Consider the following 23,608-nt stretch of genomic DNA (forward strand, 5'->3'; position numbering starts at 1 on the left):
CTGTACAGGTATTTGTGAGTCCTCCAAATGCTTCCTTGTTCATCCTTGTGTCCCCTTTCAGATCTGGCCCTTCCCAGATGTGCTGGAGTGCTGTCTCATTCTGCTTCACATCAGGGCCCAGTGTCCTGGCAGCGTAACCCAGGACATGCAGCAGCAGGCCCAAGAGCTCCTTCAGAAATATGGCAACACTAAAGTTTACAGAAGATACTGCCAGACCTTCTGCACGTGAATTTTCAAGGACCTTTAAGGAAACTGTGCCAAATTCCAACGTACAACACCCTTCACCACCGTGACACCGCGCCAGACATTCTCTTTGATCCCTAGATGTTTTTGCAGTGATCCAAATAATACAAATGAGGGTCAAGTTTGAATTGACTCTACCCCTAGACATAGTGGAATCGGACTTTGGACTCAATTGTGGTTTCCTACTGGAGGAAAAGATCATGAAAAGCCAGAAGTAGGTATTCAGAACTAACACCTGCAGTATGATTCATTGTTGGTCATCTCTAAAGCCTTATGCAGGTTTCACCCAAAGAGGAGAAACTTTTTAATCACCCAAAGTGTTACGTTCTTAAACACAAACTACCTTTATAAATACTTTGCCTGGTGGTAAATGTGCCATTCTTGTTGGAGATAGAATTGATATCTTTTATGACTTGGCTTGTTTTTTGTTGTTTGGTTTTTTTTACTGTTTTTGTTAACTTGGGTTCTTCCCTTCTATTCTTTCAAAGACTGAACTTTGTGAAATAGGTCTTTACCCATCATGTTGACTCTACCCTCCATCTGAACTTTAGATCAAAAATTTGGTTTTGTTTCATGTAATTGCTTACTTGAACACATCATTTACTAAAGCTTTAGAAGAACAAATAACTAAAACTCAGATGTGTCTTATCCCTTCAGTTTTATAAGGAATTATTAATGGTGATCACAGTAGCTCAGGAAGAAATTGCTATTTCAGTGGTTCTTAATCTTTTTTCGATCATAGACCCTTTGAGAATTAGAACCACAGATGCTCTTTGAAGAAAAATGCATAATTTTGTGTATGTAGCTTTTGGATTATTGGACTCCAGCATAATGGGATCCTATATACTATTTAATTATAAATCCTTGTTCTTCCCCCCCCACACACACCCCCCCCATTATTGAGCATTCTCTTGAGGTCTGTTCTTCTCTTTGGTTAAATAGTTGAACAATGTCAGGAACAGATGTTTCTGTAATAGCCCAGTTGCGGAGATATAAACATCAGTCTGGGGTAGGGTTGGGAGGGAGCACTCTTTCCCAATAATGTAACTATTTTCTTTGGGGATTCATTATGAAAGCTTTTCTGCTTGAATGTCCAGTTTATTTTTTAGTTGCCTATGGCTGGCATTGTTGTGGACAGCAAGAATAAAATTCATTCACAGGAACTCTAGGAAGAAAAGTTTAAGACACAGATCTGACTGACCAGGGGTTTTGTTTGAATTCGACCTAGCTTTAGAATTTAAAAATGCTAAACCCAAAAGCAAATACCATAGAATTTAGATGCTCATAGTTCTTTATACAGTTACTTGAACTTTGAGAAGAAGATGCACTGTTACTGGAGATGAAGAATCTTCTTGGTATGGTATCAGTGACTGAATTATAAATCAGATCTTGACAATTCCCTGATAAAAAATTATTGCAGTAGTTTCCCATTGTTACTGGAAAAAAAATCATCTTGCAGGGCTTAAAAGGCCCTGCCTGATCCCAGCCTTTACCTCTTGGACTCCTGTTCTTACACTCACATCCTTGCTTCTAGATTCCACACGCACTGGTCTCTTAGGCTGCTGGAATCCACCAAGTTCTCATATTGTCTCAGTAGCTTTTTCATGTTGTTCCTCTGCCTGGTCCATTCTTAGCCATCTCTCAGATCTCAGCTTAAATGTCCTTTCTCTAATGCTGTCCCTGAACCTCAATCTAAAAGACATCAGCGTGCTGTACTTTACAGCTCACACTGTATTTTTGTGAATTATGTACTTTGGCAATGCAGATTGTAAGCTCCAATGAGATTGGTAGAGATTATGTCTTCCATGTGCTATTTTCCCAGCACCTATTTACAGTGTCTGTTATCTAGTAGGTGCACAATAGAAACTTGCAGACTGAATAAATTGAGAAATTAGAATACTCATTAATAGCTTGGACTTAAAATCTGACTCTAAACTGAGTTCATGCATATCAGGACAAGCTAACAATTAAGCTTGTCGTTGGTAGTCAACCTTATTGCATTAGCAGAACCACAAATTTAAGAACATTTGGCAGTTTATACAGAGGGGCTTGAATTCACCCGTAATTAGCATTCTCTTGGTTACTCTACAGGACCATCCCTTTCTGAGGATAACCACTCACAAAACCCTAAATGCACTCACATATCTGTATACAAGGTGAAGTTTTTGCCAATTCTACTAGACTTGTGCCTTTTAAGAACACCTTAATAAATTCTCATCCCTCCCATGCAGTGACCAGACTCCCCACTCGACACAGAGTTCCTCAACCCTTCATCTCAATACTTCTCCTGACATGTACATCTGTCCTCAAGTGTGGCAAAGATAAAATTCCCCATTTGAATCTAAATTTAGGACACCTATGCAGGGCTCAGTCACCAGCATGCCAAAGAACTTGAAAGAGAACCACTGACCCTGACCTGTGCTGCCTTTACCACAAATCACAGTGATAAATACCTCTCTTCCTATATGTGAACATCCCAGGCAAAAGCCTAGATTGGCTCCTATACCAGACTTCTTAGAACCCCTTGTTTTGTGCCAATAGGAAGGGTTGTAAATAGGGTGGAGCCAACTCTACAATACCAGAAGCTCGCTTTGTCTATAAAGTCTGCTAATTAACAAGCTAATCCACCAAATGAAGTAAAGTGGTCCCAGGAACTAGAATTAAAACTAGTTTTCCCACTAAGGCTGGACGATCAGTGGGGGGTTGTGAAGTGAAGAGACAATTCCATTTACACAGTTGGTCATTAAACACCTCCTACAAAATGAGACATTTTATATGCACACCAACTTGTGGAAAACTGAGACAAGAGTTTGGGGACAGTCAAGATGCTTCCAGGCACTGACTGCAAATGACCATCTCCTACAGCCAGTAATTAATAGCTATAAAAGACCAAACCTTCATGCCAGTGGTTAAAAAGAAATCTTTATTTTACAAAATTAAAAACATAAATAATATTTACAAGCATCTTAAATACCAGCTTATAATACTTGACATTTTGAATCATCTGAAATTGAGTTTTTCATAAGCTTTTAAAATGCAAGACTATTCATCCACTTCAGTGAGTTACCAGTTGTTATTTCCACCATTTCAAAGGGGTTTTTGGTTTTTCTAAATTGGCCATACTGTAGTCATTCAAAAAACAATGCATTTTTTAAATGACCAGTTTAAAAAAAAAAAAAAATCACAGTCCTGAGCTTCCTACACCCGTTGTGGGATATTATTCCAAGAAAACTCTAACCAAATTCCTTACTGCCCTGTTTACATGTACCACTATAACTTTTTAAACACACTGCTGGTACTCACATAATCCATCTCCCTAACTTCTCAGGTTTGCTGAAAGGAAAGGCAGGGAGAACAAAGAGACATGGGGGAATACACATGACCATCTGAAATCACATTACTGAAAATATTAAGACTTATGGTCCAAAATTCTGATCTTATTTCCTTCAGGAACAAATCCAGCATATTTTATTAAAATTTAAAATGATTTCAAATGATAAACATGTGACAGCAAATCTCAGTGGCACAATGGAACAGAGACTTAAAGACGCGTAAGTGGTTAACTTAACACCCGTTCTGGAGTTCCTCATGAATAAAGGGTAGACAGATTCAGAAGAATTTTGTTTTTAATAAAAGTTTTCATTATCTCGTCTTCAAAATGTCAGCACTGAGTAATTCATTTCCACATAATAGTACACAACGAAAGACTAACAAAGCGTAAAGAAAGCAAATGTCCTTGAGAAGGGTCAAAAAAGATTTTTAAAAAGGAAAGGAAGGAAAAGACATCTATATCCCACTTCACAAGAACACCACGTCGTTCCACTTTCCCTGGAAGCCCTCAGCTCAGCTGAGAATCACGTCAAGAAGTCTTCATCCTCAGAGATGAGCAACAGATTTAAAAGAAAAATAATGACACAGATGAGAATTACATATATTTTACTAGTTCGTCTCTGACTTGTCCCGGATATTTAAAAAGGTGTCAAATGAGCCATGGATGCTGGTGGCAGGAAGCAATTGGAGAGGCTTGGGGATGAGGAATAGGGAAGACTTGTTTACAAATTCAGAGCAAACCCCTCTTCTGGATCTAAAATAAAGACGTCTTTTGTCTTCAATGCAACAGAAGTCTTTCTGTCAACGCAGATGGTAGGTACGGTTTGCTCAAAAGAAGCGTTTTCTCTTGGGGAGGAAGATAAGTACACACAAACAGTCAGCACATAAGCACCACTCTGGGATCAGGCCCACCCTCCAGAGCCTCGCCGCCATCACTGCTGCATGTTGTTGATGATGGCCAAGATGCTCATCTTCTCCTGGGCAGAGTCCACATCCTCATTCTGCTTCTGGGCCACTCCCGTGCCTAGGCCATAGAGCCGCCCACAGTACTTGGCATCATCAATACTGTCCTCAAAAAACAACTGCAGAATAGGACAGAGAACTCACGGTGAGAATCACGCCCAGAGTCCAGCCAAGTCTCCACACTACTATATCAGCACCTCCCAACTGTCTTAAAGCCCTGAAAATCTACCCAACTAGAAAGTAACTTCATTAAGAAAGGCTCAAGACATTTCCTATACAGTCTTTTCACGCTCCTTTTATATATAGGCTCTCCTTTCTGAACAGACTTCTATTCTCCATGAGTTCTTTTACTGGCAGGATCCGTGTGCTGCTGCTGCTGCTGCTGCTATTTAATACGGCCACCTCCATCTCCCTTCTCTTTAACAAGCAGTGCAGTGGTCAAGAGCTTGGGCTCTACACTCTATACCTGTCCATAAGCTACGGTTCCCTATCTATAAAACAGGATAATGTAACAGTAGGCTGTTACAAGTGAGATACTGGATATCACACACTTCAGCAGAGTTATCTCAACCTTGGCCCTCCTGGGCAGGACAATTCCTTGTTGAGGGTCAGGGAGGGGAGCTGTCCAGTGCACTATGGTACTGTAAATGTTTAGCAGTGTCCCTGGCCAGTAGAGGACCTCTCCCCTGCTGTTCCACATTGTGACAACCAAAAATGTCTCCAGATATTGCCAAAGGAAGCTTGGGGGGGCATGATGCCACCAGTTTTGTTCTTCTTTCTCAAGAATGCTTTGACTATTTGGGGTCTTTTGTGGTTCCACACAAATTTTAAGATTATCTGTTCTATTTCTGTGAAAAATGCCATTGGAATTTTGATAGAGATTTCATTGAATCTGTAGACTGCTTTGGATAGTGTGGACATTTTAACAATATTAATTCTTCCAATCCATGAATACTGAGTATCTTTCCATTTATTTGTGTCTTCTTCAGTTTCCTTCCTCAATGTCTTACAGTTTTCAGGGTATAGGTATTTTACCTCCTTGGTTAAATTTATTCCTACATATTTGATTCTTTTTGATACAGTTATAAATGGGATTGTTTCATAATTTCTTTCTGATAGTACATTATTAATGTACAGAAACACAAGAGATTTCTGAATATTGACTTTGTATCCTGAAATTTTATTTACTGAATTCATTTATTAGTTCTAAGAGTTTTTTTGGTAGACTCTTTAGGGTTTTCTATGTATAATATCATGTCATCTGAAAATAGTGAGTTTTACTTCCTCCATTCCGATTTAGATTCCTTGTGTTTCTTTTTCTTGCCTAATTATTCTGGCTAGGACTTCCAATACCATGTTAAATAAAAGTGGTGAGAGGGGGCACACTTGTGTTGTTCCTGATCTTAGAGGAAACCCTTTCAGCTTTTCCCCACTGAGTATGATGTTAGCTGCCAGACATTTGGTAAGTAACAGAATTTAAGCATAAAATGAGTGTTTGAACAAACGTGAATTTGTTTATATGAGAGAGAAGAAAAAACGAGAAGAAAAGCAAATAACTGCAAGAATGAGAACTGCTAAGAACGCCCAGTACATGTCTACACTTGAGCATGCTGAGTGGCCTCCATTTCAGAATGTGTCTTTGCCTCCCAAACTACATTTAAGATACTGAACATAATGACAAACAAACAAAACAACTGCTTTCAAAATGGTCAATTTCCAAAAGAACTATAAATTTTCAACAAATCTCGGTCCACAAAGATAACCCACCACCTTACCTCTTTCATCCTGAAGAATGCCATTCCCGTCAGCAGCGAGTCTGAGCCTGCCTGATGCTGCCTTCCAATTCTCTGCAAGTCCAATTGATCGGCAACTTCCTGAAGACCACCCTGCAGATGTAAAGAAAATAAAGATAATATTTCAGACCCGCCACTCGTCTACTGGAGTCAACTAAGTCCATTCTTGTGTTTAATTATTTTGGGAATGACAAGTGGGAGCCATTTGCTAAGGCCTTATTACCCCAGCAATATCCCCTGTTCAGCCCTCCATACAATATACTGTGTTATATTTCACTTTCAACTCCTTTCTTTTATACACTATTAATAGTGTTAGACCTCTGCCCCATTTTAAAGTCCTAACTGCTATAAAAACTGAGCAAATAGTCAAATACCAATCCAATTCTAGACAGCAAATCTCTTATGTCAACAATTTATTAGGGTGTTGAGTTCTTGAACTATCTCAAGTTACGAATCCATCTGAGAGTCTGGTGAGCTCCAGACCCCATCCTTAACAAACTGCACATACACCTCACGGTGCCAACTGTTTCACTAGGTTTGTGGGCCCTAAGTGAAGAACTCCTCCCTCAAGATGAGAGAAGCAGAGGGCTCCCTTCATACCCAGATTAAAGACATTCACCACACAAATCCCTGTGCCAATCAGCTCTATATGTACTTCTCTAGCACCGTGTTGGCACCTAGCTGGCGCTCAAGAATGCAGAACAATGACAAATAATTTCTAAAAACAGCAATGAAGCCAAATGACAAGTCTGCTTTTTTGTCTTTGTTGTTGTTACTAATATTAAGAAAATATTGTAGGGGCACCTGGGTGGCTCAGTCGGTTAAGTGTTCGACTTGGGCTCAGGTAATGATCTCACAGTTCGTGAGATCGAGCCCCACATCGGGCTCCGTGCTGACAGCTCAGAGCCTGAAGCCTGCTTCAGATTTTGTGTCTCCCTCTCTCTCTGCCTCTCCCCCACTCATGCTCTCAGTCTCTCTCTCATGCTCTGTCTCTGTCTCTCTCTCGAAAATAAAGAAACATTAAGAAAAAAATTAAAAAATATATATATTGTGTACCTTAAGATTTTTGCAACTCTTCATCAAGTATTTCACATCATAAATAGATGGGAAAAAAAGGTTCAGAATATGAAAGAATTCATGTTCCTCTTCTGGCAAACGAGAATCCGTAAGTAACTTTACCATGTAGCCAAAATCATAGCCACTACAACAGAAAATGAGGCAAGGAGTGAAAAAACAGCAGTTACCAGGCCCCAGCATTCAACTGCTTTATTTCTCAAAACTTAATGATACTCCCCGTGAGTAACTTTCAGTGTTCCAAACTAGTTTATCCTACTGTAATCTCAACTTTCTATTAAATACTAACAAACCACACTAATATGAGAGACATATAAGAGAACCCAAGGGTTTAAAAATGTGGGTTTTATCCACCAAAAATTCTAAAGTACTGAAAATGTAAATTAACATCTCTTAAGAGGAATCTGTCTTTGGAGTACCTAGGAAATTCCAGGCCATTCATTTAAGAGAAAAAGATGATCAAGTGCTTTGATCTCCCCTCCTCCATCTTTCCACTTGGAATGTACCCACTGATAGCCATATGACAGAACCCAATACTGTATGAAACAAACCAGTATGTGCTCCAAAGTACTTTTTGAAAAACTGAAACATGGGCCAGTTACCACTTCAATTTCATAACTGCTTCATAAGTCACCGGAAGAAGATAGCAATCAGTACTGCAAAAATAACATCAGAATGCAATCCCCTGCTGCCAAAGAAAGAGAAATATAGATGCTCTGAGACTGACCTATGAAATGAAAGCCATTTGACGTTGTCACAGAGAACCACCCCTGATGTCATAAGCAGCTCTGCAAAGTGCAATGTGTCAATCCCCTCCTCCTCGTGCTTCTGAAATTGTAGTCCTGAGTTAGCAAGGAGATCTATGGAATCCTGGGAGTACATGTCCTCTCTAAAAAAGAAGGTATTCACTTCTTAGTGGTGGATAATCTAACAGAAGTAGTGGGCAGCAATGTTAACATCACCTTAAAATTAACATCTTATGATTACAGAACAGGTATCCTTGAAAGGCTTTCATAATTTAAGAACAGATCAATTCATTCTTTCCAATATTCCAACAAGCATGCAAAGTAGATAATCTTATCTCTGCGGCAGATGGAAAAGTGAGATCTGCCCCCACAAAATAAATTTCTTAAATACAAAAGGTCCACACTTCTCACTGTTTAAAGAAAAACAGAATCAACCAATACAAAAACATTTAAAATAGAATACTCTTAAAAATGTTCTTATAATACCACCTCACAGAAATAACTGTTAACTCATTTTATATAGCCTTCAGACTATTTTCTCCATGTACACAACCACCTCCATCTCTACACCTACATAGCACAGACCATCTTTCCAGACCAATACTGATAAATACACATCCTTTGCAACTCTGGCATAATACTCCACTGCAAAGATACATCCATCAATTTAAACACAGGAATATTTATAATACCACCTATCACAAAAGTAGGGGGAAAAAGACATCATTTTCTGATGGATCCTTCCATTACGTTAACTTCTTTTCCATTAGATTTCACTATTTTTTTTCCTTTCATTTGTTTTTCACATAAACTTAAAAGACAACTAGGGAATTTTTTATTTTCCTTTGTGTATTAATTACCATTAAGGTATAAATAACAGGCTTTGACAATGGACCAAAAAAAAAAAAAAAAAAAAAAAAAAAGAATTAACGGAAAAAGGAAAGGAAATTAAAGGAAAAATCCAGATCGTCTCCCCAAATTATTCCAGGACCTCAAAGAAATCTCCAAAGCACATGAACAATCAAAAAATTATTCCTGAGCTACCAAATGCTCCTGGTGCCCAGTTAAAGAATGCAGTATTCAAGAACTGTGGTCCAGTAAGAAATACACTAAAACCACCTCATACAATCAGCAAAATGATAGTCTCCCCTAATTTTTCCCCATAAAAAATTATATCATCCTCAAAAACGTAAAAACAGAACTACCAAACGATCCAGCAATCCCACTTCTGGGTATATATCCAAAAGAACTAAAAGCAGGGTCATGAAGATTATCTGTACATCCATGTTCATAGCAGCAATACTCAAAAAGTCAAGAGGTGGAAACAATCGAATGTCCATCAGTGGATGAACAGGTAAACAAATGTGGTCTAAACATACAACGGAATGTTATTCAGTCTTAAAAACAAAGGAAATTCTGACATGCCACAACATGGATGAACCTTAAGGATATTATGTTAAGTGAAATAAGCCAGTCACAAAAAGACAAATACTGGGTGATTCCATTTATATGAGGTATCTAAAATAGACAGAAACAGAAAGTAGTACGGTAGTTACCAAGAGCTGGAGAAAAAAAAGAAAAAGGAGAGCTGTTTAGTGGGTAGAGTGTCAGATTTGCGAGAGAGTTCTGGAGTTCTGTTTCACAACAATGCAAACTTACTTAACACTACTGAACTGCAAACTTAAAAATGGTTATGATGGCAAATTTTATGTTATGTATTTTTTTACCCACGTTTCTGAAACATCAAAATTTGCCCACTATCAGGCTTCAGTTTCACCTACTCTTGATTAGCATCTACTCTATAGCTTATTTCTTCTGTTATGAAACATAGTAATCTTATTTTACAGATAAGGAAACTGAATTACAGAAGATAAAATGAACTCCAAACCACCCAGCTAAAAAATGGCAGAAATGCAATTCAAACACTGATCCCCTAACTGGGGAACTGACTTTACTTTTTCACTTTAAACAACTATAATTCACGTAACTAAACAATTCACTCATTTAAATATACAATTCAACAGTTTTCAATATTTTCAGAGTTGTGCAACCACCACCACAGGCCACTTCATCACCTCAAAAAGAAAACCCATACCTATTATGCAATCATTCCCCACTACCCCATAACATAACCCCCCTATACTCTAGACAACCACTAACCTATTCTGACTCTACAGATTTGCCTATTTTGAACATTTCATATAAACAAAGTCATACAATACGTGGTCTTTTGTGTCTGGCTTTTTTCCCTTAGCATAATGTTTTCAAAGCACATCAATATACAACATGTATTAGTACTTCTTTCTTTTACTGTCCAATAATCCGCTGCCTGGATATACCACATTTATTGTATCCATTCATCAGTTCACAAACATCTGGATAGTTTCCACTTTAGGGCCTTTACATATAATGCTGTAATGAACATTCACCACATACAAGTTTTTGTATGGATGTGTGTTTCCATTTCTCTGAGGTATATGCCTAGAAAAGAAATTACTGGGACATATGGTAACTCTCTGTTTAACCTTTTGAGAAACTGCCTATTTTCCAAAGAGGCTGCACCATTTTACTTTCCCAATAGCAATGTGTGAGGATTCTAATTCCTCTACACCCTTGCCAACATTTGTTCTTGTGTCTTTCTCATTATAGCCACCCAGTGGGTGGCTCACTGTGGTTTTGATTTACATTTATTTCCCTCATGACTAGTGGTGGTGACCATCTTTTCATGGGTTTATTAGCCATATCTATATCTTCTTTGGAGAAATTTCTAGTCAGATCTGATGCCCATTTTTAATTGAGTTGTCTTTTTATTGTTGACCTGTAAGTGTTCTTTAAGAGGGACTTTACTTTCTGAGATTCCTTATTCCATTCTCTGTTTGGCTGCTGTGTCCAATCCTTACCTGGTTTCAACAGAAAGAAAACTTTAAATTAATAAAATCAGTTAGAGATCACAGTCTGCACAAATGTAGCAGATCTAAGAATAACACTGAGAAGTGTCTCACTTACGTAAGATTAAATTTGAAGTTGAACTGCCAAGTGTTGATTCCAGAAGGATATTCTCCCTTTTCATTTGTGAATGTAAGGCCCAGCTGGATAATTTTTAGAAGGTCAACATTGCACCGTAAAAGCTGATACTGGTAATCTATGGAACTACGAAATTCACCAATTGGTCGCACCACAACACCTGGAAATTCTGTGTCCTAGAAAAGGAAAAGGTCTGTCATCATTAGGTTTCACAAAACAGTGGATGCTGAATTTATCATTCATAAAAATTTTACCTCAATTTATAAAAGTTATATGACAAGCCCAAGCTTAGGCACAAAAACCTATCTTAAAATAATTGATTTTGGGGGGCGCCTGGGTAGCTTAGTCGATTGAGCATCCGACTTCAGCTCAGGTCGTGATCCCGCGGTTTTGTGGGTTCAAACCCTGCATTGGGCTCTATGCTGACAGCTCAGAGCCTGGAGCCTGCTTTGGATCGTATGCCTTCCTCTCTCTCTGCCCCTCCCTCACTCCTGCTCTGTCTCTATCTCAAAAATAAATAAACATTAAAAAAATTATTTAAAGAAATATATGATTTTGGGGCACCTGGGTGGCTTAGTCAACTCAGCATCCAACTTCAGCTCAGGTCATGATCTCACAGTTCATGAGTTCGAGCCTCACGTCGGGCTCTCTGCTGTCAGCACTGACTCCACTTAGGATCCTCTGTGCCCCTCTCTGCGCTTCCCCCACTCGCTCTCTTTCTCTCAAAAATAAATAAATATTTTTAAAAATTAAATATTGATTTCATTGATATCTACAGAAGGAGCACTAGAATCATGAAGCTTTGTGCAGCAACTTAGAGGAGATCCTAGGCAGGATGTAAGAGCGGCTGACTAACTATAGATCAATTAAGGACATGCTAGGTTTGGGGCGCCTGGGTGGCGCAGTCGGTTAAGCGTCCGACTTCAGCCAGGTCACGATCTCGCGGTCCGGGAGTTCGAGCCCCGCGTCAGGCTCTGGGCTGATGGCTCAGAGCCTGGAGCCTGTTTCCAATTCTGTGTCTCCCTCTCTCTCTGCCCCTCCCCCGTTCATGCTCTGTCTCTCTCTGTCCCAAAAATAAAAAAAAAAAATAAACGTTGAAAAAAAAAGGACATGCTAGGTTCGTATACAGTGAATTAAAAAAAGTCTAGATTAAGAACAAAGTATGAACAAAAATACAAATATGGGGAAGTGAAACAGTAATTTAAAAAAACAACTGCTATACTAACCTTGAGTAAAAAGCCTGGAACAAGACCACAGAGAATTTTAAATACAAGGCTAAAGACGTAATGCTTATGAGCAATGGGGACTGGAGCACAGAAGGTACATCCTCCTCTAGAAGAGGCTGTTGGTATCACCATGACACACATCTGCCTCTCCAGCCACTCACCGCCAGGCAAGAATGCGAATCCCATGCCAGATCTTCCCAGTGTTTTCCAGAGATACCAGAAATCTGGGCTTTAAGAGAGGTCTCTCTATATTTAAATGCTGATAACTAATTTTTAAAAAAACACTGTCAAATTCACCGCATCTGTGGTATAGATGTGCCCTACTGGCTAACACAACTTTTGCCTTAAACATTTGTCAATACAGAGTAACATTACAAAAAGTCTAAGATACTAGAGGTTACATCCTTCTCAGACCCACTGGCTACCTTGAGGTTTCATAAAAGCTTCACAACCTTCCACCAAGTTTAATTTACCGTGGCTTTGGTGGAAGTCTTTCCTTCAAAATCTCACACTGAGTATTCCCTAAGTCCGCAGCAGAAGGTGAGTTAGAAAGAGTGGAGCTCTTTACCATGGCAATATAACTATAGCTGAGCACAATTTCTCGGATCTTCCTCATCTCTTCTTCTAGATTGCTGGCCCAGACTTCACAGATAACCTGGCTGTTCTCCACAAGTGCTGCAGGCATCTTGAAGAAACTTGAGCAGTCACTTTCAGCTGACTTTATTAGAGGGCAAGCCAATGGTTGATCTGATCTAGATTCAAAAACATATTTTGAAATCACATAAATGTACACACTGGCAAGATGCCAACAAAACAAAGGTATCAAAAAATCACTTCATCAGTTTAATAAGCTAAAACATTAAGATAGTTATATTTGTATTTATTCCCCATTTATTATGATGGGGAAACCTATCTTGGTCAAGACACACACACACACACACACACACACACACACACACACACACACACACGTCTTTAACCTGAAGAAACTAAAATTACTTAAGAAATCTGAAGAAACTGGGGTGCCTAGCTGGCTCAGTCAGTGGAGCATGTGACCCTTGATCTCAGGGTTGTACAGTTGAGATGCATGTTGGGTATAGCAATTACTTAAAAATAAAATAAAAGAGAGGGAGGGAGGGAGACAGACAGACAGAAACAAACCTGAAGAAACTTTTGCCCAAGCTGCCCTTTAGCACAGAAGTGAAACCACCACCCTAAACCAGTTTTTGAGCCCTTTCCAGACTACCTAAACACTAAAATAGCCTCCAATGACCACAAATACTCCCTTATCTGTAACTTTCACAACACTTGCACAGAGACCAAATCATGGAAACATTTTTAAAAGAATCTCTTTAGCTAGTTTACATGTACCTGGATCTCTGAAAGCCTGAAAGAATGTACATCTAAGTCTTAGTGACTCCTCCCTCCACCCCCTAAAAAAGGAGAAATTCCTTTTCTCCACCATCAAAAAGTCACATATAACTAGAGGCAATTAACTAACGTAACACAGTGCCTCTTTACATTTGTGCAAATAGATCATGAAGTGAGGGATTTTAGATTGTAAAAACCAACACCACTAAATGAATCTTTAACCACCACAATGAAAATCAGAATTGGAGTTATTAAAGTCTACTTTTAAACACATAATAATATAAAGAAACTAAGCAATTCAACAATAGGAGTAGAGAAGATGGCAAGTATGTAATTTTTTTAAATGTTAATTTACTTTTCAGATAAGAGACAAGAACACAGGTGGGGAAGGGGGCAGAGAGAGAGGGAGACACAGAATCTGAAGCAGGCTTCCAGGCTCTGAGCTGTTAGCACAGAGCCCGATGGGGGACTCAAACTCACAAAATGTGAGATCGTGACCTGAGCTAAAGTCTGACACTTAAACAACTGAGCCACCCAGGTGCCTCGAGAAGATGGCAAGTATAAATAATTCAACAGGAAAAGATAATGATTTACAATGTATATTCTGGGAGGAAACTAGGGGGAAACAGTAGTCTGCAAAATGAAACTCAGTATAGTTCAGCTTCAGAGTAATGCTATTATTGTAGCAATGAGATGCTTGATCATAAAAAGACCAAAAGGAGCTTATCATAATGGCCTTTCTTTAAAAAGGCAACCCCCAAAGCGCCTGGCAGCTCAGTTAAGTGTCTGACTCCTGATTTTCAGCTCAAGTCCTGATCTCACAGTTCATGAGATTGAGCCCCACATAGGGCTCTCTGCTGACCCCGCAGAGCCTGCTTGGGATTCTCTCTCTCTCCCTCCCTCCCCTGCTCATGCTCTTTCTCAAAATAAATAAATAAACTTTAAAAAATTAAAAAGGCAACCCCACCACAGGGAATACTCAACACAATGTAAGAGTGGACTCCAGTATATACACGTATTCAGAGGAAAATTCCTAGAAACAGTAAAATGAAATCTTTCATTCCTACTTTCCTGACAGGTAGATGCAACCATAAGAATCCGGATCAAAACAAAATTGTCATTCTCAAACGTCATCATTTCTCCGAGAAAGTTCTGGGAAACCTGTTGGTCTGTCAGCAACCCTGAAAGATTCCATTTATTCAAGGTATCCTACACTTCAACAGATGTTTCTCTGAAATTATAACAGACTTACTGTAATTACTCTAAAACTTAAGTAGACTGTGGTATATTCCTAACAAATATGCGTGGACACTTGTTAAAGGCAGAATCCATTTCTTCTCATTTCCGTTCTGTACACAATGGTATGAATTAAAGACTTGCAGATGAACATATAAAGAACATCCAAAAAGGGGTGAAGTCCAAACTGAGTGTGGAGTAAATTCCACTATATGACCATAATTAAGAGAATGCAAGGACTCTGATTCAATTCTACGTTGTGTTTAAGGTTTTCTCTTGCAAGATGGCACAAAGCCATTTTTATGCCCATTAATGTTAAATCAGTACCACTTCACTTCCTTATTTTCCTAACTGAAACAATGCACTTCCTTTCTGGTGTCATTTCAGAGATTGGGCACATTCAGGGTGGTATGGCCGTAGACTGGTATCGTTTCAAACACAACCATAAACTACTGCAGGGGAAGTGGGTATGACTATGAATACGCTTCCTTAAGAGTGAAGCAGCAAAAGGGACCCAAGCAAAAATATGCCTTTGGCCTCTAAGCAGAAAAGAGCAGACTTAAAAAGAAGACAATTAAGTATTTACACTAAACCCTTAGAACCAGGCTCCCCAGCTAAGAAGCTCTTAAGGGTGTGTCAAAAAAAAAAAAAAAAAACTCAGGAAATAATCTGAAGAGGCTCCCTCTGGTCAAAGAAAAGATAATATAAACACCATTATAAATAGTCAGTACAATGTATTCAGACTTCTCCGACAATTCACTATGAACTCATGGATTTAAACCTAAGAAAATAAACCTCACTGGTCACCACTAGAGAATGCTAGTAAATCAATCTATTTTTTAAAATACGTGTCTTGTCTTTCCTACGTAAATTGTACTAAGTAACTTAAGAGGTGAGGGGAAGTTTCTTTTAATAGAAATTATAAAGCTAAGAAATACGGACTGAGAGAATATCACTGTTCTGTAACTCCCAAAGAATTCATAGATCTGGGCAATATCAAAATGGCATCTATATGGAATACCCAGAAAAGGCAAATCTATAAAGGCAGAAAGTAGACTACAGCAGTGGGATGGGAATGGGGATTAATTGTAAATGGCATGAGGTATGCTATTGAGGTGATAGAAATGTTACCAAACTCAACTATCTGATGACTGCACAGCTCCATATATTTAGTAAAAAGCACTGAACTCTACATTAAAATGGGTAAGTTTTATAGTATGAATTACACATCAATAAAGTTGTTAAAATATCACAATGGCTGTAATTACTATAAAAAGAGACAACCACATACCATTGCCTCCTGACAGAATACATCACCACTATGAATAAGTCTTGCTAAAAAAAAAATCTAACTTGAATCTGACCAAACCTCTAGACCAATTTACAGGAAATAAAGAGGACAGAGGAACATGTTAAATGACACCACAGAAAGGCAATCAGCAAAATCCAGAAACTACTGTGGGAATCTACAGAATAACCCAGATTTTTCAACAAATTGCAAGTACTAAAAGTAAAAGACTCTACTGGGTGTCTGGGTGGCTCGGTCGGTTAAGCGCCCAAATCGGGTTTGGGCTCAGGTCATGATCTCATGGTTCGTGAGTTCAAGCCCCACATCGGGTCCTGCACTAGTAGTGTGGAGCCTGCTTCGGATTCTCTCTCTCTCTGCCTCTCCCCTGCTCACGCTCTCCCTCTAACTAACTAAATAAATAAATACACAAAAAAAATGTTTTAAAAAGTAAAAGACTCTCAAGAGACATATCAGCCCATCAAAATCTACAGACCTTAATTAGGTCCCGCTTTAAACAAACTATTAGAAATCTTTTTAAGCTGACATTTTTAAGACAAAAGTCTGAATAATGGCTGGTTTTGGTTTTGTTTCAGGGGGTTGCTTTTTTTTTTTGGTGTTATATTGTCATGTTTTTTTTTTTTTTTCAAAAGAGTCCTCATCTTTTAGAGATAATGCAAAAGAGAGTACAGGTGATACAAAATGTGGGATTTTCCTTCAAAGTTAACAGTGAACAAACCTCACAACAACTTTGTACAGTGGTGTCTTCACTACATTTTGCAGATAAAACAGAAATTTAGAGACATTAAATTTAAAAAGCACTATCATGACTTCCATTTCCAAGAAAATTTTTTTAAAAAGCTAAGCCACTTTCAAAAAGCTAACCATTGCTATATATATCTGATAAATGGGAAACATAAGTGCAGACCACTGGCAAAAATACCTAAGATGAGTTCTCACACCAAACCCTTATCTAGGAAAATTGTGGGGAAATAGCTTGCAAACCCCAAAATGTAATGCCACTCGAAAGCTGAAAAGGAATCACCTTATGCACATTTAGCTTAGCATAGATTACTGGTTATGCTAGCCAAAGAAGAGAAATAATAATACTGAATGATGCCAGCAATTTTGCCTGCTACTTTCCACTCAGCGAGCACATGCTCCAGAAGAAGCGTAAGAGGGGAATCACAAACACACTGTTCTCCTTGGTTAGTCTTCCTCCTCTCTCAGTGCCTCTCCGTGCCAGCAGGGCATAGCACACCTCACAACGTGGAAGGACTCTATTCCATTCAAATATGTTTATTTGTGCAACACAGATCCTAAAGCTAGGCTAATTACTTTACCTGGGTTGCAACCAGAGAAACAGTAACAAGTTTAAAGGCTTAAGGAAAAACTGTGCTAGATTTACTGAGAAACGGAATGGCCCTGATGTACAACCTTGTACCTTCTAAAGAATTTTTAAGGATAATTCTGATCCCCATGCAGTTTCCCTCACAGGCTGACTTTAAAACTTGACTCTCCCGTGAGCTACTCCACTCTATATGAAAGCAAAATACAAACACTGATACCTGTTGGTTCCCAGCATTAGACTGTTCAAGAAGGAAAGGTCAGATACAGGAATTACTGAGGTCCTTGCCCTATGCTGATCTGCAGTAAAATCTGTGAGCTCGCTCCTGCTGACCTATAGGATAAACTTCTCCAAAGCAAAGCTATTTACCCAGGCAAGCTCTAAAGAGCAACTACGAATAAAGCCACTGGCAAGCTTTCTCTGCAAGCAATCCAGAGACTTGCTTAGGAAAAGAATGTTTGGTTTTTCCAGTTTTGTTTTGTTTAAGCCTAAGTGTGCAAGGAGACCATAAACATCACTTCCTCAATTCTAGAGAACTGAACAAAGGCTTTACCGCACATGGATAAGATGGAAAAGGAAGTGGGAGCAAGTTAGAAGAAATGGCAGCAGCTTGGAAGAGGGTCCTCTCCATACACGGCCCGCCGTCCTCCATCACCTCCGCCCCCAAAACAGTGTCCGAAGACAACTACCCTGGACTTCACCGCAGTTCAACCAGTTCTTAAAACCAACCATGTGGTCCAGGCCTCCAGAGCAATAGCTATGGCTCATAAACAGAATAGCAAAGAAAAGTTGTGGGGCCAAAAGAACCAAGAAGGCGGAGGCCCGCAAGGTTCCAAACTCAGGTCTTCTCCCTTACAGTCTCCCATCATCGTTCTCTTCCTGTTCTGGATCACCCTCCCTCCCCAAACAACACTCATCCCGCCCCTCCTCCTTCTACCCTCCCTCTTTTTTTTTTTTTTTTTCTTTTTTAATTACACGCCTTCGGGCCAGAACGACCTGCGTTCGAACCCAGACCGACCAGCTGTGTGGCTTTGCATAAGCTATTTAACCTCTCTGGTGCCTCAGTTTTCCTATCTTGTAAAATGGGTTTAATAACATACACCTCGGAAGACTGCAGTAGATGTTAACAGAAAGCAAATAAGGTGCTTGATAAAGTCCTGGCACAAACCACTAGAATATCATTATTGTGTGGTAGTGGTTGGTAATACTACCACTATTCGATGGCCCTCTTTCTCTTTTCACACCCCCTGCCCCTCACGCACGCCCCAAAGCCCCTTCCTCCCACAGGTCCCCGATGGCCTCCCACACTCTCCCATCTCGCTCGTCTCTCTGGTGAGCGCGAGCCCGCTTACCCTGACGGCTGGGCCCGCGAAGCGCGGGCTTGCGGGCTGGCGGGCAGAGTCCCCCGGGAGCGGCGGCGGCGGCGGCCCCTGACCCGGCGCTCTCCTACTGCCCCGGATCTGCTCCGGGAACCGAGCGAGCCAGTGAGATGGGCGCCCTCGTGCCCAGAGCGGCCTTACGCACTGCCCAAAGAAACCTGGGCGAACCACTCTACCCACTGGATCCTCCCGACTCGCCTGCTCCCTTAGCGTCCTCCAGACGTGCGCGCGCGCGCCTGCTCATGCCTGCTCCTCCCCTTCTGCGCGCCGCGGCGACTCTGCGTGTTCGTCCAACCCGTGAGCTCGCGGGGGCAGTGCGCAGGCGCAAAACCATGAGGGCTCCCCGAAAATGCGGGGCGGGGCGGCCTCGGCGGACGCCTGCGGAACACGACCCGTCCCAGGCCTTGGCGCGTTAGTTGCTCTGGCTCAATTCAATTTCGCAATACTACTCCTTTTTGGTTCTTCCGCGCGCCCAGGGGAGAGGCGTGGTCTAGAACTGGCCCCGGCTCGGGGTGGGCGTGGCCTAAACATCAAACCCGAGGAAGGGGCGTGGACCATCTGACCAAATCCCCGAATTGCAACTCCCCCTCCGCCCTGCTTTGATAGACCGTTAAAATCGTTGGCAGGAGCGGACTTTGGGGGGGAGGTTGATGGGGGTGGAACCTGATCCCTTCCGTCCGTACTAATGCAGCCCCTTGGACCCCTCAGTTAACGAAACATCTATCTCTAGGCTTCCTTTCTGGCAAACAATTAGTCGGGGGTGGGCAGCACCCCCAAACCCAGTCTCCGTGACGTCCGGCAAGGCCCGCCTCCCTCCTCCCCGCCTTACAGAGTCGGGAAAAGCAGCGTTACCACAGCAACCGGCCCGCCAGGGCCTGCTCGAATTACAAAGAAGATGCGGCCTCCCGTGGGAGAACCGCGTCGCCCCGCGGTCCGAGGAGCTTGGAGGCGGCGGTCAGTAGGCAGGCTCTGCACGTTTTCCAGAACACTGGGCCCGGGCCTGGCCTAGGAGCCTCCAAAGCCTCCACCCGCGCCCTGATCCTTTCTGGAGAGAGGGGGCTGTCTACCAACTCCTGTCCTTGGCATCATTTGAGCAGGCTCGGCTGCAGCGCTGCCTCGTTCTCCGGCCCTGGGGAAGAAGACAAAGCACCGACTTCCTGCACACAGCTGTCAATTCCGAGCCGCCCTTCTAGCCTCTCCCGCAAGAGCTCCACCCAGTCCCTGAGACTGGCTAGTGCGGACGGCCCAAAGCAAGGCTCTAGCCACAACCCTAGGAGCCTTCCCTTGAAGAAGGCTGTTGGCAAGTGGATAGCAAATTTACTCCCAAGCCACGGGGCCTTGCTGCTTTTAAACATTTGCTCCAACGGGGATTCTCCAGAATCCTGCTTCCATTTTCGAGGCTGGGAGGCAGAGCAAGCCTTCAGCGGCAATTTCAAATCGAGTACCCAAAAGCTATCCTCCAGGGAGGTGAACTCCCACCCCAAGTCCCCAGATCAGAGCATCAAGTGCGCTTTCTGAACCCCACTCCTCATCTCCCCTCCAAATGAGGGTCTGTCTCATCTGTAACACAGGGCTGTAACTATCTCATAAGGTTATTGCCGTATTAATAGAAGAAAAACACCTCACACTGAGGAAGACATGTAAGTCTATTGAATAAACTATTGTTTCTGGCGTGTCTGTTATCCCTGTGATATTCAGTGTTTGTTAGCTCTGGTGCAGGCTTAACAATCATTCCATTGAGCAATACTGACATGGAGAAGGCAGGCAAAACACTCCACACCCCACCCATCTTGTGGGTTTCTAATGTCCTTTCACCCACTTGCAACTACATTCAGGAGAGGACAGCCCTATCAGGAGCTAGTCACATGAAGAGCAGTCTCCGCAATCCTTTCTTAGACTTTTGGTGTTTTTTTTTTTTTTTTTCCTGCAGCACCGGGCCTGGTGTGTACACTGAAACAATCAAACAGGAAACACACTGTCTCCATCTCCAGAACCCCCACCCTCACCCAGAACTGGGTGTTCATTTCTCAGGTTATTGAAGAGAAATGAAAAACACAGATGGCTTGCAGTTCAGGCGGCATTGGGTATCTGTTGCAAACAGTGGAGCCTATGCTGTATTTATGGATTGCAAAATTAGAACAATTGTGTAAATCACTGATTCTCAATGGGAGGGAGGCCCCAAATGAATGAGAGGGTAGTTGGAGAAAAATATATCCAATAATATAATTTCCTATGTGAATAAAAAAAACTTTTGTTTTTGGACCACAAACTATAGAAAGTAAGTAAGGCTTGAACAAATCTCAGCTAGGAGAGTATAGGTTAAATATTCCATTGCATATTTTTCCCTGCTTTGTCAAAGATTACTTGGCCATACGTTTGTGGGTCCATTTCTGGGTTCTGTATTCTGTTCCATTGATCTGAGTGTCTGTTCTTATGCAAGTACCATACTGTCTTGATGATTACAGTTTTGTAGTATAGCTTGAAATCTGGGATTGTGATGCCTCCTGCTTTGGTTTTCTTTTTCAAGATTGCTTTGGCTACTTGGGGTCTTTTCTGGTTCCATACAAAAAAAATATGGAATGCTTCACGAATTTCTTGCGCAGGGGCCATGCTAATCTTCTCTGTATCATTCCAATTTTAGTATATGTGTTGCCAACATGAGCATGAGAGTATTGGTTAAATAAATTGAAACACTGATTGTAAAACGGTTCTGCTTAAGAAGCAGACAGGGGAAATCCTTGGCCAGCCAAGCCTGTTATTCTCAATGCATGCATTTCTTATCAGGGAAATACAAATCAAAACTACATTGAGATACCACCTCACACCAGAGTGGCTAAATTTAATGACTCAGAAACAACAGATGTTGTCGAGAACGGGAACCCTCTTGCATTGCTGGTGGGAATGCAAACTGGTAGAGCCACTCTGGAAAACAGTGTGGAGGTTCCTCAAAAAATTAAAAATAGAATTACCTATGACCCAGCTATAGCACTGCTGGGAATTCACCCAAGGGATACAGGAGTGCTGATGCATAGGGGCACTTGTACCCCAATGTTTATAGCAGTACTTTCAACAATAGCCAAATTATGGAAAGATTCCAAATGTCCATCAACTGATGAATGGATAAAGATGCGGTATATATATATATATATATATATATATATATATATATATACACACACATATACACAATGGAGTACTACTCGGCAATGAAGAAGAATGAAATCTTGCCATTTGCAACAATGTGGATGGAACTGGAGGGTATTATACTAAGTGAAATAAGTCAGTAAGAGAAAGACAGATATCATATGTTTTCACTCATATGTGAAAGCTGAGAAACTTAACAGAAGACAATGGGGGAAGGGAAATTAAAAATAGTTACAAACAGAGAGGGAGGCAAACCATAAGATACTTTTAAATAGAGAACAAACTGAGGGTGGAAGGAGATGGGGGTCAGGTGAGAAGGAAAATGGGTGGTGGGCATTGAGGAGGGTGCTTGTTGGGATGAACACTGGGTGTTGTATGTAAGTGATGAATCATGAATCTACTCCCAAAGCCAAGATGCATTTTTTTTAAGTAGACTCCGTGCCCAGCACAGAGCCCAACACAGGGCTTGAAATCACAACCCTGAGATCAAGACCTGAGCTGAGCTCGAGTCAGCTACTTAACCAACTAAGCCACCCAGGTGCCTGAGATGCATTTCTTAAAGTATATTATGTGTAGGAAGATAAAATGTTTGAAATATAAGTTGACCCTTGAACAATGCAGCGGTTAAGGGCTCCAATGCCCTGCACAGTTGAAAATCTTTATATAACTTTTGACACCCCAAACTTAACTATTAATAGCCCCCTGTTAGCCAGAAGCCTTACTGATAACATAAACAACCAATTAACATGTCTTGTATATCATCTGTATTCTATACTGTATTCTTTTTTTTTTTTTTTTTGAGAGAAAGACAGTTCTCAAGCAGGGAGGGGTAGACAGAGGGAGAGAGAGAATCCCAAGCAGTCTCCACACTGTCCACACTGTCCTTGCTGTCAGCAGGGAGCCCCACGCAGGGCTAGAACTCATGAACTGTGAGATCATGACCTGAGCCAAAATCAACAGTTGGATATTTAACCGACTGAGCCACCCAGACACCCATATATATTGTATTCTTACAATGAAGTAAGCTAGAGAAAAGAAAATGTTATTAACAAAATCATAAGAGAAAATATATTCACATTACTGTACCATATGGAAAAAAATTCACATATAAGCAGACCCACACAATTCAAACCTGTGTTATTTAAGAGTCAACTGTTTTTGGATTTGAAATACAAAGTTGGTGGGTGGCAGCGTTCAGTTTGAGCCCAGACCACCCTCTTCCAGGATCTCAGGACCTCTTCTCAAGAGCACTTCCTTTAAAGGAGAGCAGCCAGGAGAGGGGCGTCTTACACAACCTTGGGGTGACAAGAAAGCTGAGCCATTCCTGAAAGACAGGATGAAGAGAAAACCCAGGAGGACCAAAGACAGATTCTCATTTATGCAAGCCTTACTGAGGACCTACTATGCACCAGAATTATACCACCGAGATACACAAAGCTCCTGCTT

At 41.0% G+C, this 23,608-nt stretch overlaps 2 protein-coding genes and 1 pseudogene across 3 annotated transcripts in view; 1 reads left to right on the forward strand and 2 right to left on the reverse strand.

The window, feature by feature from the left end:
• Positions 1-3,371, forward strand: part of GEMIN5 (gem nuclear organelle associated protein 5) — a 42,888-nt gene extending 39,517 nt beyond the window's left edge. The window contains exon 28 of the mRNA XM_047092077.1: positions 62-3,371. Coding sequence (XP_046948033.1) covers positions 62-229 — 168 coding nt within the window. The 3' untranslated portion in view covers positions 230-3,371. The remainder of the gene's footprint in view (positions 1-61) is intronic.
• On the reverse strand, positions 3,146-20,130 carry CNOT8 (CCR4-NOT transcription complex subunit 8). 2 transcript variants are annotated; one of them, XM_047092096.1, is made up of 7 exons: positions 19,871-20,130; positions 12,968-13,151; positions 11,156-11,349; positions 8,131-8,292; positions 7,386-7,530; positions 6,312-6,422; positions 3,146-4,655 (listed from the first exon to the last, which is right to left on the reverse strand). In XM_047092096.1, the coding sequence occupies exons 2-7, from the start codon at positions 13,082-13,084 to the stop codon at positions 4,506-4,508; spliced, it is 879 nt and encodes a 292-aa protein (XP_046948052.1). In that variant the 5' UTR covers positions 13,085-13,151; positions 19,871-20,130; the 3' UTR covers positions 3,146-4,505. The 2 variants fall into 2 exon arrangements, with proteins under 2 accessions (XP_046948052.1, XP_046948044.1); XM_047092088.1 differs by lacking the exon at positions 19,871-20,130 and adding an exon at positions 18,992-19,851.
• A 1,456-nt stretch (positions 20,131-21,586) lies between these two features.
• LOC124523138 (uncharacterized) lies at positions 21,587-21,683 on the reverse strand (annotated as a pseudogene).
• Between the last annotated feature and the right edge of the window lie 1,925 nt (positions 21,684-23,608).

The sequence above is a fragment of the Lynx rufus genome, unplaced genomic scaffold (assembly GCF_022079265.1).
Source record: "Lynx rufus isolate CCGP_SWC_20201006 ecotype Redwood Valley unplaced genomic scaffold, mLynRuf1.p SCAF_1, whole genome shotgun sequence".
Classification (NCBI taxonomy): domain Eukaryota; kingdom Metazoa; phylum Chordata; class Mammalia; order Carnivora; family Felidae; genus Lynx; species Lynx rufus.